Consider the following 16,998-nt stretch of genomic DNA (forward strand, 5'->3'; position numbering starts at 1 on the left):
ATAAAACTTTTTCTCATTCTTTCATAATGTATAACTTTTTATATTTTTGAGCATGGACAATAGTAAAGCTCAAAGTGTCTTCTTTCCAATGATACCCAATTTTTGTTTGTAGCTCACTAGGGTCGAGAACTGTTACTGTTTAAAATTAGGTAGGTGTAAATCCCCAAAAGTGAGTCCTGGCTAACATAGAAAAGTAGTTTTATAAGAATTATTTTGATACATATTTCTGGAGGAAAGCTTCTATGAATAAGTGTGGATTTAAACAATTTTTATGAAATATTTTTTTTTTAATTCTGCTCAATTTATTTTTAAAGGAATTTTAAAGGATTTTAAATTACAATATTTAGAAATTCATTATTTTGATACCTATTTCTGGAAGAAAACTCCTTTGAATAAGTGTGTAATTAAAAAAACTTTTTTTATTTTATTTTTTTGATCACCTAAAAAACACAAACAAAAGGCTTCTAAATTCTGCTCAGTTGATGTTTATTTTGAGATTGAACATCACATAGTCCAGAAACATTACTCTGCAAACAGATTTTTATGTCTTTTAGTCATTTTTCAGAGACTGACAGACATGTTTACTAAATGAACATCATTACATAAAAATCCATTCTCCTTAATTAATAGTTGGATACTTTGTTTTTAATGACATTATGGTGTATGAATAAAAGCATTATTTTAAATGTATAATAAATTTAATTGATCAACAAGAATTCTACCAACCATGGCTGAAGCAAACCTGAAACAGAAAACTGACCGTGGAAAAAGAGTTCACACTAATTCCCACTATGGATTTCTTTGTAGCATTGCTGAGAATGCAACTTGTGTTGTGCTATACATTTCATTCTGACACATTTTGATCACATTGATTTGTGAAAATGACTTTTATATAACTAAAAGAAACAAGAAGGTCTGCATTTGTGTACTTTTTCAGGCCTTAAAGCATGCCAATTTCCTATTTTTTACTGCACATACAGTATATATAGAACAAATTCGAAGACAAAGATTAATGATTATTTCAAGTTCACACAAGCTGCCATGGGGAATAAGAACTCATCATATGGACCTGGTACTGTATGTGACATGAAGGTCTACACACACACACATACACACAATCTTACCTTGGCCTCAATCAGGTTCTTGCTGAAGAGGTTCCTCTCTGTTCTGACGTCCTCATAGAGATTCTGCTGCTGCTTCAGCTTGGTTTCAGCTTCTGCGATCCTCTTCTTATACTCAAATATCTGCATCTCCTTCAGTTTAATGTCCTCGATATTCTCAAGAACCTGTAGAAACAGAAAGAAAGAGTGGGGTTAAATATAAAAGAACACTTCTAATCTGCAGCTCTGTTTAAAATCTAATGAGGTGATGTTTGTTCACTGTATAGGCAGACACTTTCTACGCATCCAGTAACTACACACACTCAACAAAGACTATGCATAATACAATCAAGTAATGAGTAAAATAGGTTTATTTGATTTAAATGGAACATTGGATGAGATTCTGATATTGTAATGCATTTTGGGATTGCCCAGTTATCCGAAAATTAGAGAAAAATGTGATTCTCCTTAGGAGTATAAAAATAATTTTATAAACTGCTATTAAAGGTGCAGTATGTAAATTTGATACCCAGTGGTTGAACTAGTTGAACTATTGCATTCCTGGATCAAAACAAATGTTAGCGCAGGTTGCCAGATTGAGGACCAATAGGAGCAACCCTGACTATCAAGCCTAAAGACTGATTTAAGGCTGATTTACATCGTGTTCTATATAAAAGCAATGGCACATGATAGAACAAATACTTTCCATATTAAAAGGAGGTTTTGTTCTAACTAAGTGCTCGAATTGATATTTTAGAAACGGCTTTCTTGCAGCTAAAAAAAGGAAAAACTGACAATGATCATCTCAGGTACACCTCATGTGCTATATTCAGTGTTAACTGCTAATAATGTGAGTTTGAATGCTATTTTACATGACATTTATTTCCATTTACTCAAAGAAGAAGCAGATAGTTCACCTCAGATCTTGGAAATAAACAGCTGTGAGTCAAAACCAACACATATAAGTGATTTAGCGTCTAGATTGAATAATATTAAAGAGGTTTAATATGTATTAATTAGATTATAAACCTTAGCATTATAAAACATAGGAGTGCAGTAAGTGCTCTATTCTGTATTTCTGAATGGCTGTAGTTATTTCTGTCGTGTTTCGTCTGGTGCAAACAGCCAAATTGCTCATCACTGCAAATCTCATCACAAAGCATGTTGTGTATTCAATAAATGAATGAAATACGCTGTTTTTTTCAACAAGGCAACTCGGGGTGCTGAGCTATAATTGGCTAAACTGGCATTGGGTGGGTTAAAAGACCAAAACAAAGACAGCCGTTTCAGCACGTAACACGTTTTGTACGAGGTCCAAAACTTTTGCATAGCACTGCAATTAAAATGGTAATTTAATAAAAAAAGAACCTAAGTAAAATGCTAAACAACACATAAATAAGAATTTAAAAAATCATATAATATGATATATGGGGCAGTTAACAGTGGTTAACACTGTCGCCTCACAGCAAGAGTCCCAGCTGGGCCAGTTGATTCTGAGCATTTCTGAGTGTAGTTTGCATGTTCTCACCGTGTTGGCATGGGTTTCCTCCGGGTGCTCCGGTTTCCCCCACAGTCCAAACACATGTGTTATAAGAGAATTTAATTAAACTGGCCTAAATTGGCCTTAGTTTGTGTAAATGTAGGATTGTGTGGGGTTTCCCAGTACTGGGTTGCAGCTGAAAGGATATTTGCAGCATAAAACATTTGCTGGAATACTTGGCAGGTCATTCCGCTGTGGCGACCCCTGATATATATCTACCAACTTGGAATTACAAATCAATTTTGATTAAAAGTGGTTAATTAACATACCTAAATCAACACTCATAAATGTATAATTAATATAATATTGGAGGCCTTTTGGTATTGTGTTGAATAGTGGGAGCCTTCGAGTCAATAAGGTTCAGAACTGCTGATTTAGATTGAATGCCTAGGATGAAAATTAGGCCATCGCAGTGTATTCTGGGATTTTCTTATCCGTGAAGGATAAATGTGATGCTCTCATAGATTTTGGACAAACCGGAGTATAATATAAGGCAGCATCTTTTTGTTGCCTGCTGTTTGGTACAGCCTTTCTGCCAACATTTTGCAACCATGTTTATCTTATTCATTGGGAGGTTATGCAACCTTGCCCTGATGCAAATGCAGACTGGAAATTGCCTTTACTTTATTCCCCAGCTTGTCATGTTTTGATTTCTTTTCTTTAACTCAGATACATCCATATCAGGAGAAGTTTCGAAAAGCGAGCAACTTGCTTTTATTGAATTTTGCCTCACTTTGAATAGCTGCCAATCCATGTTAACCTTTTCACTTCGCATTTAGTAAAGCATAAAAACACACAGTTTCAGTGGGGTTTGATTGAAATAACACAAGAAAAACAAAGATATTTACACTGTCCTGAGGAAAAGTGCAAGAAAGTTTTGTGTTGTGTTGAGAGCCGAATGTATTCAAGGCTATGTTATTCAAACTCACATGTTCATAATCAGGGTTTAATAGCTTTTGTGGAGACGATTTGACAATTTGATTTGATTGGATGAACTCATAGTTTGTAAATGATGAAGGAGTAATAGGAACCATTCTAGTGGGCCATGTGCACCAAATGGTTCAAACACTGTATCCTGAAGGTTGTGCAGTGTATCAGGATGATATTTCACAAATACACACAGCAAGACTGGTGGTCTGATGAACATAAAATTTAAGCTGAACATCTCCTATGGCCTGCACAGTAACCCGATCTAAATATTACTAAGCCACTTCGAGGTTTTTTGGAGAAACGAGTCAGGAAACATTTTCCTCCACCAGCTGCAAGAAGAATGGCTCAGAATCAATCTAGCCACTGTGCAGGACATTCCCAAGACGAATTGATGCTGTATTGACTGCAAAAGGAGGCCCTACACCATACTAATGAATTACTGTGATCTAAAACGTTTCAAGGCGTTTTAGTTTCATTGTCCAGCCTCTTTAAATGCATTTGGACCACTTAATTTAATCAACACAGGCTCATTGTGAAAACATACCCCTGTATATATTTTCTGAGAGTGCGAATTATGCATCCAGAGCTACGTATGTCTCCATTTTTTTTTTAAACGAACGCTATGGGGCGGTATGACACCACTGACAGCTTCAGTTTCTTTTTACATTACCGGCTGACCGCTTACCTCATTGTAAACAGCTTTTCCGCTGTTACCAGTTTGCCCAGTAGCTCGCCATGTGCGTTTGTGGACTTGAGATGCAGAACGAAGTAGACCGTGATGATGGGGTTCGAATATGGCGAAGAAATGTTCTAGAAAGCAGGTTATCAATAGGTAGGTCGGTAAGTCAGTCAGTCGATAGCGGCCTCTGGTGGATTTACGCAAGAACAGCAGACACAATTTACATTCGCACGAGAAAATTGAGATCTGAAAAAGCGTACACAGCAGCCTCTTGTGAATTCGCCAAAACAAAAACTGCAAAAATACGTACCTCCTAGGACGTATTTCGTGATCTCCAGAAATGTATATAGGGTTACATATCTACAATGAGCCTGAATTCAATTTAAAGATTGGTATCATGGTGTGAAAAAAAATCGTTTCTTTAACTTGCATCTTCAATCCCTTCTTTAGTGTCTTTGTGTACATAATCATCCCCAAAAAAGCTGTAACTTTCTGTAAATTGAACAACTTGCAATTTATAGTCAGCTCCAGGGCCTTTTAAATCATAGGACATGGAATTCCTCCATCATCTCCTCAATAAATCTTGCTAAATTCACTGATGTGGACCTGCCAAAAGTCTTCTTTTTTGTATCCCCTTTAATGTCATCCTATAGGACAACACATAATAAAGTGATCAGCTTTGTCCGCTGGGTGATTATGTGAAGCACTGCAGTGCACAAAGTCATCAATCATGTCAGATGTCAAACCATCTAACCTAGAAAATGCTCGAAGAGAAATTGCGTTTTGGGGGCCGGATTCAAAAAGCAGTCGTAGGGCTTATTCTATTAGAACACAGCATGGTGTAATGGAAAAATAAATAAGCTACAGTAAGTTTAGAAATGGGGCAACGCATTCCACTATGGCGACCCCAAATTAATAAAGGGACTAAGCCGACAAGAAAGAAAGTTTAGAAATGTTTTTTTTTGTTTGTCATGAGATCTGAAATTTTTAGGATGCCATTGTATTCACATAGCAAAAATTACACAAAACTTTAATAAATAGTTCTTCTGTAATCATTTACTTACCCCTCAACTTGTTCAGATTTGTATTTGAGCGTCTTTCTTCAGTTGAACACAAAAGAATATACTTTGAAAAATGCTGGTTGATGGGAAGTATTGACTTCCTTTCCACGGTCATTTCTTTCCTACTACAGAAGTCAATTTTCAAAATATCTTATTTTGAGTTCAACAGAAGAAACTAACGGTTTAAAACCACATGGGGGAGAGAAAATGATGAGGTAATTTCAAAATTTGGGGTCAACTATCCCTTTAAGAATAATTTTAGTAATATTCTGTATACCCAAAAACTTTTCTTACAAGAATACTTCTTACAATGTCACAGCCATATCAACCTGCAGCCCAAGACTGATTACTCACTGAAGCTAAGCAGGGCTTGTTAGTGGGGCTAGCAGGGGGCACTCAAACCTGCAGTCTGTGTGGCCCAGTATAGTGAAGGGGATGCTCTACTGTGAGTGAGCACCGTCTTTCGGATGAGATGTTACACTGAGGTTCTGACTCCCTGTGGTCATTGAAAATCCCATGGCATTTCTCGTAAAGAGAATTGTTGTAACCCCGGTGTCCTGGCCAAATTCCTTCCATCGGCCTTAACCGATCATGCCCTCCCAATCATCGCCATACACCAAATTGGCTAATCTGTCTCTCCACTCCACCAACAGCTAGTGTGTGGAGAGCGCACTGGTGCCGTAGTCCTGTGGCTGCCGTTGCGTCATCCAAGTGGATGCTGCACACAGGTGGTGGTGTGGAGAGACCTCCCTCATGATTGTAAAGCGCTTTGGATGTATGGTCATACACAATAAATGCACTAACATAAATTACATTACATTACAAAATTGACAATATGCTAATAATTTGATGGTCACATTTTATTTTAAGAACAATTCATGCTTTTAAAAAACAATTAGGGTTGCTACTAACAATTATATTCATAAAGATTAATCTATTGACTAATTTATCTATTATTCAAGTAACCTACACCCTTAACAATGACTTTGATAAACTTCTAATTTGCAGCTTATTAATAATTATTAAGGTAGTAGTTATAGTAATGTGGGTTTAGGTAGGATTAGGGATGTAAAATAAAATCATGCATAATATGTACTTTACTATACTAATAAACAGGCAAAATCTTAATAATAGATGGTTAATAAGCCACTAGTTAAAAGTGGAAATTGGTACTTAAACTAAAGTCTAACCAATTTGCTCAGCCTCAGAATATCCAAGGTACACTGAAGTTTTTTTTCCCTCTCCGCTGTTGCCACTGGCTTGCATGGTTCGGGATCTGTAGAGCTGCACATCGTTGGATTTGCTCTTCAGTGTTTGGACTCTCAGTAGTGATTTTTAAACCACACTGAACTGAGCTAAACTGAACTGAACTTAAACACTACAAACTGAACTACACTGTTCCAATTTACTATGACCTTTTATGTGAAGCTGCTTTGACACAATCTACATTGTAAAAGCGCTATACAAATAAAGGTGAATTGAATTGAATTGAATTGAATTGAATTGAATTGAATTGAATTGAATTGAATTGAATTGAACACTCAAAAAAAAATTGTCTTTGCTCGTTCAAACTACTTATTTAAAATGAGCTGAAACAACACAATTCTTGAGATTTTATTGGGACAACTTAAATTTTTCATGTTCAATCCACATAAATTTGTTAAAAATTGTTAACTTAATTGATTTGTGTTGGGTCAACGTCAATGAATTGTGTGGATGTTATGAAGCGGACAGGAGACAGAGGTAAGGAAACGTTAGGGTGTTTATTAAATGACAACAAGGAGCACATGAAGGATAGCCAGGAGGATCAGGAATGATGTTGGGGTCTTTTCCTCCGTGGCTGGGTAACAGGAATACACGAGGATGGACAGCACACACCAGATACAGCTGACAGAGGATGACACAGACTTGGAAGGACTGGAAGACAGGACGATTCGGGAGGACCAGGAAGACTAGGAGGAATACAAAGAGAACAGGTAAGTAAATCGTTTGTTTTAGCTGAGGATGACTACGCTGAGTGGTCGCTCAGTTGTCCGCTTTCGTCGAGACGAGCCCGGACAATGAGCGACTGGAGTGCTGTGCTTTTATCTGGTGCTCGTGAATGTGATGCAGCTGTGTGCTCATTAGAAGTCAGGTGATGGTGATCTTCGTGAGTGGGGGTCGTGAGAGCCTGACCAATCCATGACAGTACCCCCCTCCCCAGGGCCCGCTCCTGAGGGCCGACACCTCCGACGCCGTGGTGGTCTCCCTCTGCCTCTAGGCGCTGGGAACTCAGGGTGGCTCTCATGAAACTCCACCATGAGACTAGGATCGAGAATATCAGCTCTGGGAACCCATGTCCTTTCTTCGGGGCCGTACCCTTCCCAGTCCACCAGGTACTCCAACTGGCCACCACGACGTCGGGAACGGAAGATCTCCTTCACTGCGTAGACGGCTCCTTCTTCTAGGAGCAGTGGAGGAGGGGGTTCCTCTTCGTGGTCAGGCTCTGTGGAGGGAAGAACAGGATCGTGATAGGGTTTCAGGAGTGATACGTGGAATGTAGGGTGAATACGGTAGTGAGAGGGTAATTGTAGTTTGTAGGTGACGGGGTTAACCTGTTCCACGATGGTGAAGGGACCAACAAATCGGGGACTTAACTTGCGAGAGGGCAGTCGCATGCGTATGTCCCGGGTGGATAGCCACACCTTTTGTCCGGGTGTGTATCTGGGTTCTTCAGACCTTCTCCTATCGGCGGTTACCTTGCTTCGACGGACTGCCCTCTGCAGATGTTGATGAGCCTCGTCCCAGACTCTCTCGCTCTCCCGGAACCAGTGATCCACTGCGGGGACATCAGATGGTTCGCCATCCCAGGGAAAGAGCGGTGGTTGGAAGCCCAGGACGCACTGGAATGGCGTGAGTCCGGTGGAGGGTTGCCGCAGTGAATTTTGGGCATATTCTGCCCAGCCCAAATACTGGCTCCAGGAGTTCTGGTGACCACTGCAGAAGGTCCTCAGGAACCGTCCCACCTCCTGAATCTTCCTCTCTGTCTGCCCGTTGGTTTGGGGATGATATCCAGAAGAGAGGCTGACGGCCACACCTAGGAGCTTGAAGAAGGCTTTCCATAGACGTGAGATGAACTGTGGACCTCTGTCCGACACAATATCTTCTGGAATACCAAATGACCTGAAGACTTGATTAAAGATATTGTCGGCAGTTTCAAAGGCTGTGGGAAGACCTTTCAGAGGGATTAGTTTGACAAACTTTGAGAATCTATCTACTATGACTAGAATACAGGTATTACCTTCTGACGAAGGGAGGTCAGTGATAAAGTCCACTCCTAGGTGTGACCAGGGACGGTTCGGAATCGGCAAGGGATGGAGCTTTCCAGCGGGTAGATGACGTGGGCTCTTGGATTGGGCACAGTCCTTACAGCCCTGAACATATTGCCTCACATCCCTTGCCATGTTTGGCCACCAGAATCGTTGGGATACTAGCGAGAGAGTATTGTTGATCCCTGGATGTCCAGTGCCTAGCGAGGTATGTAAGGAGTGGATCAGATCTACCCGGTGTTCAGGTGGTATGAACTGCCGATGAGGAGGGCATCCCGGCGGAGCAGGGGCTTCCGGAGTGGCAACGACTGGAGGAGCGTTCCAGGTGATCGGACAAATGGAGATGTGTTCGGGAAGAATCTTCGTTGGGAGTTCTTCATGATCGTGATGCTCGTGTAAACGAGAGAGAGCGTCTGCTCTTAGATTCTTGGGTCCTGGACGATAGGAAATGGAGAAATCAAAACGTGAGAAGAAAAGTGACCATCTGGCTTGACGTGGACATAGTCTCTTGGCCTCTTTGATGTATTGGAGGTTTTTGTGATCTGTGATCACCTGGAACGGATGTTTGGCTCCCTCCAACCAGTGACGCCACTCCTCCAAGGCTAGCTTGATTGCTAGAAGCTCCCTGTCTCCTATGCTGTAATTCTGCTCCGCCGGGCTCAACTTCCGAGAGAAATAGGCACAGGGATGCAGTCGGGGCGGTGTATCATGATGTTGAGATAATACTGCCCCGACGCCGGTGGTGGATGCGTCCACTTCCACCACGAAAGGAAGATTTGGGTCAGGATGAGTCAGGAGTGGGGCCCTTGTGAACTCCTTCTTAAGAAGGCGGAAGGCTGCGGCTGCTTCTTTGGTCCACTCCAGTCCTTTGGGTTTACCCTTGAGGAGATTAGTGAGAGGTGATGTAATCCTGCTGTAGTCCTTGATAAACCGTCTATAAAAGTTAGCAAACCCAAGAAACCTCTGGAGCTCCTTAATGGAAGTGGGTTCTGACCAGGATAGAACAGCCTCAATTTTCTTCCCATCCATACGTATACCGGTTTGGTCAATGATGTATCCCAAGAAATGAATCGACTTCTGGTGGAATGAGCATTTCTCCGCTTTGAGGTAGAGGTGATGTTCTCTCAATGTGTGTAGGACCTCCGCAACGTGTTGGCGATGTTCGGCCTCACTCCGGGAGTAAATGAGGATGTCATCTATGTACACTATTACACAGTGGTGAAGAAACTCCCGGAGGACTTCATGAATGAAGTTTTGGAATACGGAGGGGGCGTTGACCAGACCGTAAGGCATGACCTCATATTCATAGTGGCCAGTAGGGGTCACGAATGCTGTCTTCCATTGGTCCCCCTCACGTATTCTTATCAGATTATACGCGCTGCGGAGGTCCAATTTAGTGAAGACTTTAGCTTCTCGGAGCTGTTCCAAAGCGGCTGGTACCAGAGGAAGGGGATATCGGTATTTTACTGTACCGTTATTTAGGACCCTGTAGTCGATGCATGGACGCAGCCCTCCGTCCTTCTTGGCCACAAAGAAGAAGCTTGAGGCGGCTGGTGATTTTGAGTGACGTATGTACCCCTGACTCAGAGCTTCCCTTATGTAATCTTCCATTGCCTGATTCTCTGGAAGCGAGAGCGGGTAGATCCTACCTCTTGGCAACTGGGCATCTGGAACTAGGTCGATCGCGCAGTCCCATGGCCGATGCGGCGGTAGCTGGGAAGCTCTCTTGGGGCAGAAGACATCATGAAAGGAGCTGTACTCCTTAGGAATGTGGATAGACTGCTTCTCAGGAGGGCTCTCGACCGATGTTGCAAACAAAGAAATGGGGTTCCGACCTTGAAGAGGGAGATTTGGAAAACAGGCAGGTGTACATCCAGATCCCCATTTCTTTATCTCTCCTGTGCCCCAAGAGATGATGGGATCGTGCTTCACCAGCCACGGGCGCCCTAGAATGATGTCCATATTTGCACCCTCCAGAACCAGAAATTGCATCCTCTCTTGATGTAACAACCCCACTTGAAGAAGGATGTCTTCGCATTGTCGATGGATACGGGTCGAAGATCGAGTGCACTGGGTTATCGGTTGTATCTGGTATATATGCGAGGACGCCTCAGTACGGAGGTGGAGTTGACGACAGAGGGATTGGGAGATGAAGTTCCCTGCTGACCCGGAGTCGATGAGGGCTGTGACAAGGAGAGAAATAGAGGCAGTAGTTATTTGTACGGTGGTAGTAAGTGGTTTACATTGTTCAATATTCGTACTGAATACACTCACTGAAGTCCGAATGGGACGAAGGGGACACTCCATACGGGTGTGTCCACTGACACCGCAGTATAGACACAGACCCCGGGTCAGCCTCCTCTGTCGTTCCGCTGATGTCAGTCTTCCAGACTCTATTATCATGGGTTCTGGTTCTGGAGAGGCTGTTGACTCAGGCGATTGGAGGAGTGCAGACGAGGGGGTGATGGTGTCCTGTTGATAGGAACGGAGACGATCGGAACATCGGAGAGAATGTTGGATGAATCTCTCCAGACCCATTGTATCATCTAATGTGGCCAGTTGGATTCGGAGAGTGGGTTCCAAGCCGAGCCGGTACGTGGTCAACAACGATCTCTCATTCCATCCACTTGCAGCTGCTAGAGTGCGAAACCGGAGAGCATATTCCTGTGTAGATAGAGTACCTTGCTTTAGATGATACAGCTGCTCTCCAGCGGCTACTTCCCCATCAGAACGTCCAAACACCTCTTTGAAATACTCCGTGAAGGTAGTGATGGAATTCATGACCGGCCCGGCTTGGTTCCAGATCGTCTCAGCCCATTTAAGTGCAGGTCCAGAGAGTAGAGATACGATGTAGGCGATCTTCGACTTATCTGTGGGATATAGAGAAGGTTGCATTTCGAATATGAGGGAACATTGTAACAGAAAACCATTGCACTCCCCCGCTCCGCCTGAGTAGGGCGCTGGTCGGGCCATGGGACTGGAAGGAAGGGCCGAAGAAGAAACTGTGGAGGCGGAAGTGCTCGGTGCTGGTGGTGCGTTGGAAAGTGGAGCTGGTGGCTGTAGAATCCGCTTCAACTGGTCCACCAGCTCTTGAAGGTGATCGGGGGTGCTCATGTTGTCGTCGTTAATGGTCCGGGCTTCTGTTATGAAGCGGACAGGAGACAGAGGTAAGGAAACGTTAGGGTGTTTATTAAATGACAACAAGGAGCACATGAAGGATAGCCAGGAGGATCAGGAATGATGTTGGGGTCTTTTCCTCCGTGGCTGGGTAACAGGAATACACGAGGATGGACAGCACACACCAGATACAGCTGACAGAGGATGACACAGACTTGGAAGGACTGGAAGACAGGACGATTCGGGAGGACCAGGAAGACTAGGAGGAATACAAAGAGAACAGGTAAGTAAATCGTTTGTTTTAGCTGAGGATGACTACGCTGAGTGGTCGCTCAGTTGTCCGCTTTCGTCGAGACGAGCCCGGACAATGAGCGACTGGAGTGCTGTGCTTTTATCTGGTGCTCGTGAATGTGATGCAGCTGTGTGCTCATTAGAAGTCAGGTGATGGTGATCTTCGTGAGTGGGGGTCGTGAGAGCCTGACCAATCCATGACAGTGGAACCCTGCATTTTTTACAGTGTATTAATTTGAACATTAAAGAAGATTTTAAGATAAATTTGTATTTGTTTATTAAATTTAACATTGAATTAAAACATCAAATTAAATCAAATTTAATATCAATTGCTCCTGACCATATATTGAGATCTTATGAAGCCAGATGGACTCTTTAACAAGGTTCCTGTGGGTCTTAAAATGTCTAAATTAGTCCTTTCACAATTTAAGACCTTAAAATGGTCTTACTGTACGTCAGAGGAGAGAGTCTTAAATGCAAAGTCATGTCATTAAGTAGTGCATATATTGCCAAAAAAAAAATAATTATATATATATATATATCGTACCCATATTTATATTGCATGTCTATATTTGCTAGTACATGAAAGCATGTGTCCTATTCACTATTGACATTCATGGCTGTATAGGGAAGTTATACAGACTTACTGAATAAATCTAAATTCATTCATGCATTTATTTTCCTTTAGCTGAGTCTCTTATTTATGAGGGGTTGCCACAGCGGAATGAACCGCCAACTATTCCAGCATTGGTTTTACACAGAGAATGCCCTTCCAGCCACAACCCAGGACTGGGAAATAAATACAAAATGTTCTTTTAATAAAAATTTTTTTAAAAAGTTAATTTAAGAACTTTTCACTAAAATATTATTTAGAGAAGCAAAAAAATCCTCCTTGTTCTGAAAACCTTTTTAGGAACCCTAACTTTTAAAAGTATGTAAAAGAAATGATTTTAGAATACATTGCAGTTACTATTAGCTGAAATCCGAAATCGTTTCACATTTACTGCTCATACATTATTAAATGATCTCTTTCATGTGGAGATATACAGGAGAACATGCGTGATCTCATTATTTAAAGGTCCAACGATAAAACACATTTCCATCAGTCTTACGATTCAGGAGTAAAAGACAATCAAGCTTAATGGTTTCTATAAATAATGTCTCATTAATGATGGTGGAACATCGATGAAATATAATGAGAGTCTGAGGGAGACACGTGCTAGCCGTACTGAGATTACACAGCTCTACAGATTTGCATTTACAATAAAATGTGTCAAATGTATAAGAGTGGTACTGTACATAGTGTTTAATATCTTTCTGTTTTATGGAATTTCTCAAAAACTGATAGCAAATAATGAGAGCAAAGATGGAGCGTTTCAACTCGCAAACATCCAGCTGAACGGAAATGCTAACGAATGGCTTTCTTCAGGCATTATAAACCTACTTGTTTCTTATTTTAAATCAGAGGAATTTTTATTCTACAGCTACAGAGTCAGATCTCTGGAGGCGATCTCAAAACCATTAGCTAAGAGCTTTTTCAACACAGGTCCTCGCTAATGCTTACGGCTGAGCTTTTTTTCTTCTTCTTTACCTGGAATTAGATTATTAACTTTTCAAAAAAAATCTCTCTGAAAGAAAGCAAATGTTAGCAATGCTGAGTGTATGGAAGTGAAGTTGTGTGTCTCAAATAGCCTCTGGTTTCTAGGAAACTGTGATAGCTTTTCCAAAATAAACACCTTCTGCAGAGCAGCCGTCATGTAGTTGAAAACCGAAAGCGACTGCTTGCGGTGTTTTTGTGCATAAGGCAGGATAATGTGTGTTGTGAGTAAAGTAAAGAATCTATCAGCATGCATGTTTCACTGTATACTTTAAATGGGCCTATTTTACAGGATGTACAATCCCTGTAGGCACAGGACATCAACATGACGTCATACTGACGTTGTACCCCAACGTCCACAACATTTTGTTTGGAAATGAAAATCGGGTTAACGTCAGAGCCCAAAGTCAGGCCGACGTCAATGTTCAACGTCCAACATAAAATCAACCTAAAATAAACCAAATATCAATGTCTACTCATGTTACAACTTCACGTTGTATGGACGTTACCACTATGACATCTATCAGACGTTGGATTATGGTCACTTTCCAACACAACCTAAAATCAACCAAATATCAACGTAATTTGACGTCATTATTGGACGTCAAAATAACGTTGTCCTTAGACGCTGGCTAGACATAGAATTTTGGTCACTTGACGTCATGACCTAAACCCAACCTAATATTAACGTCTTATGGTGTTGTGTGACTGCTGGGATAAGTCTCTGATCTGATCCCTAGGCTATGTATGTGAAGTTTCAGCTGAAAAAATAATGTTTTGTAATAATGTATAGTAATAATTATTGTGAAAAAACAGCTTTACAAAGCTTTTGGACCACCAAGACTCTTCCTAGACCTGGTCAGCCATCTAAGCTGAGTGATCGGGAGAGAAGGGCCTCAGTCAGAGAGGTGATCAATGACCCAATGGTCACTCTGTCTAAGCTCCAGCGCTATTCTGTGGCGAGAGGAGAACCTTTCAGAAGGACAACCATCTGTGCAGCAATCCACCAATCAGGCCTGTATGGTAGAGTGGCCAGACGGAAACCACTCCTTGGTAAAGGTATCAAAAGGCATCTGAAACAAAATTCTCTGGTCTGATGAGACTAAAATTGAACTCCTTGGAGTGAATGCCAGGCGTTACGTTTGGAGAAAACCAGGCACCGCACATCACCAGGCTAATGTCATCCCTACACTGAAGCATGATAGTGGCAGCATCATGCTGTGGGGAAGTTTTTTAGCAGCAGGAACTGGAAGACGAGTCAGGATAGAGGGAAAGATGAATGCAGCAATGTACAGAGACATCCTGAATAAAAACTTGCTTCAGAGTGCTCTTGACCTGGGGCGATGGTTCATCTTCCAGCAAGACAATGAGCCAAAGCACACCGCCAAAATATCAATGGAGTGGCTTCACAACAGCTCGGTGAATGTCTTTGAGTGGCCCAGCCAAAGCCCAGATCTAAATCCTATTAAACATCTCTGGAGAGATCTGAAAATGACTGTACACCGTCGCTTCCCATCCAATCTAATAGAGCTTGAGAGGTACTGCAAAGAGGAATGGGCAAAAATTCCCAAAGACAGGTTTGCCAAGCTTGTGGCATCATTTTCAAAAAGACTTGAGGCTGTAATTGCTGCCAAAGGTGCATCAACAAAGTATTGGGCAAAGGCTGTGAATACTTATGAACATGTGATTTTTCAGGTTTTTTTATTTTTTAATAAATTTGTAAATTTTAAAATATTTTTTCACATTGCCGTTATGGGGTATTGTGTGTAGAATTTTGAGGAAATAAATGAATTTAATTTATTTATTAAATAAATTTAATCATTTTGGAATAAGGCTGTAAAAATGTGGAAAAAGTGAAGCACTATGAATACTTTCTGGATGCACTGTAGGTGAAGTTTACACTTTGTGTACATGTTTAAGGAAGTGTATTTGTATATTACTTGTGTAAAATATTTCAAAGTTTTTTATTATAAACAAATCACTGACATCCAGCAGCTGCCGAGTTTTTGGTTGACCCCTGATTAATGTTAACAATCATGTTATTAAGTCAGAACAGTTAAAAAAAAATCTGTTTTTAGTGTTTATTAACTTTCATATTTTTAATTAAAGCATACAAATATTTTCATTCTAAATGATAATATTCAGAGAATTATTAAGTGAGTTTTTTTCCGTAGCTGTATAGTAACTAGGATTAATTACTCCAGTTAAGAATAGCTTAGTAAACATAGTATTTATACTATTAAAGTCTGAAATAAAATTCCTGTCAATTTTATTTTCAAAGTCACTGATGCACCCAATTTACACAGTCTTATCTGTCCATGTCAAAATGAGAGCTCGAGAACGTGCCCGGAGCTGAATGTAAACCTGAATCCTCCTGTTCATGGTGCAGTGCACTTACCCAGCATAAAACCCCAGAAAACAAATGTCAGGGCAAATGCCAGGATGCCAGAGGGTGTGTCGACACCAAAAAAGACACAAGATTTTTTTTTTCACAGACTACACCGTACAAGACATTAAATACAAAAGGTACTTAATATCCAAATCAAACTAGTCTGCAATTACAATTAGCATCACCACTCTCTAATTTAAAAAATGAACAGATGGTTATAATAATCATAAGATACCATCCATTTTAAAAAGAACAACTTGAGAAACCTTTTTAAAAGCAAGTGTAATGTATTGTTATGAGACCTTATCAAGCCAATCAATCATCTTAAAATACCCACTCCTGCATCTAATGCTTTTCTACAAGTATGTTTCTAATAAAACCAATGGCACACTAACTGAGAATAGCAGGTGACACATTAAGCAAGCTGTAATTTTCTTGTGGTATAAGATCTCTTATAAAAAGGTCATGCCGAGATAATGAAACAGACTGCAGCGTTAATTTACCCTAAAATAATAATTCTGCCATCGTTTACTCATACCTAAACCTGTACCGACATCTTTCTTCAGTGAAAGGTGTTATGTTGCAGATTAATGATATTTTAATCACAGTAAATGATAACTGTGTTTGAATTTGTGAGTGACTGTCTCTTTAAGAAATTGAGCTTATCGATCGCTACAGTATATTGATAGCCTGTTCTCGGATTATCTCATTGATTGCCACTATTGATTCAACCTAATAGGTGCACATTATAAACAAGTTTGCTTGTGAGCGCCTAAAATTGAATGTCTTGAAGTGTGTGCTGAGCAACACACATGCATTTGGCGTGTTGCGATAGCAACAGTTTTATAATGTCATCATCAGTAAGATGACTCACACGAGCACACTGAAGTACTAGAGAATGAAGAAATGCCTTCAGGGACTACAAGACTAAACTAAGAGACTCTCCATTCTCAACAACTCTTATAAAGTAAAACATCAAGACAGAT

At 40.8% G+C, this 16,998-nt stretch overlaps 1 protein-coding gene across 1 annotated transcript in view; it reads right to left on the bottom strand.

Moving 5' to 3' along the window:
• Positions 1-16,998, bottom strand: part of cfap58 (cilia and flagella associated protein 58) — a 196,508-nt gene that overhangs the window by 137,195 nt on the left and 42,315 nt on the right. Inside the window, exon 10 of the mRNA XM_056456599.1 lies at positions 1,125-1,286. Coding sequence (XP_056312574.1) covers positions 1,125-1,286 — 162 coding nt within the window. The remainder of the gene's footprint in view (positions 1-1,124; positions 1,287-16,998) is intronic.

Source organism: Danio aesculapii, chromosome 1 (assembly GCF_903798145.1).
Source record: "Danio aesculapii chromosome 1, fDanAes4.1, whole genome shotgun sequence".
Taxonomy (NCBI): Eukaryota; Metazoa; Chordata; class Actinopteri; order Cypriniformes; family Danionidae; genus Danio; species Danio aesculapii.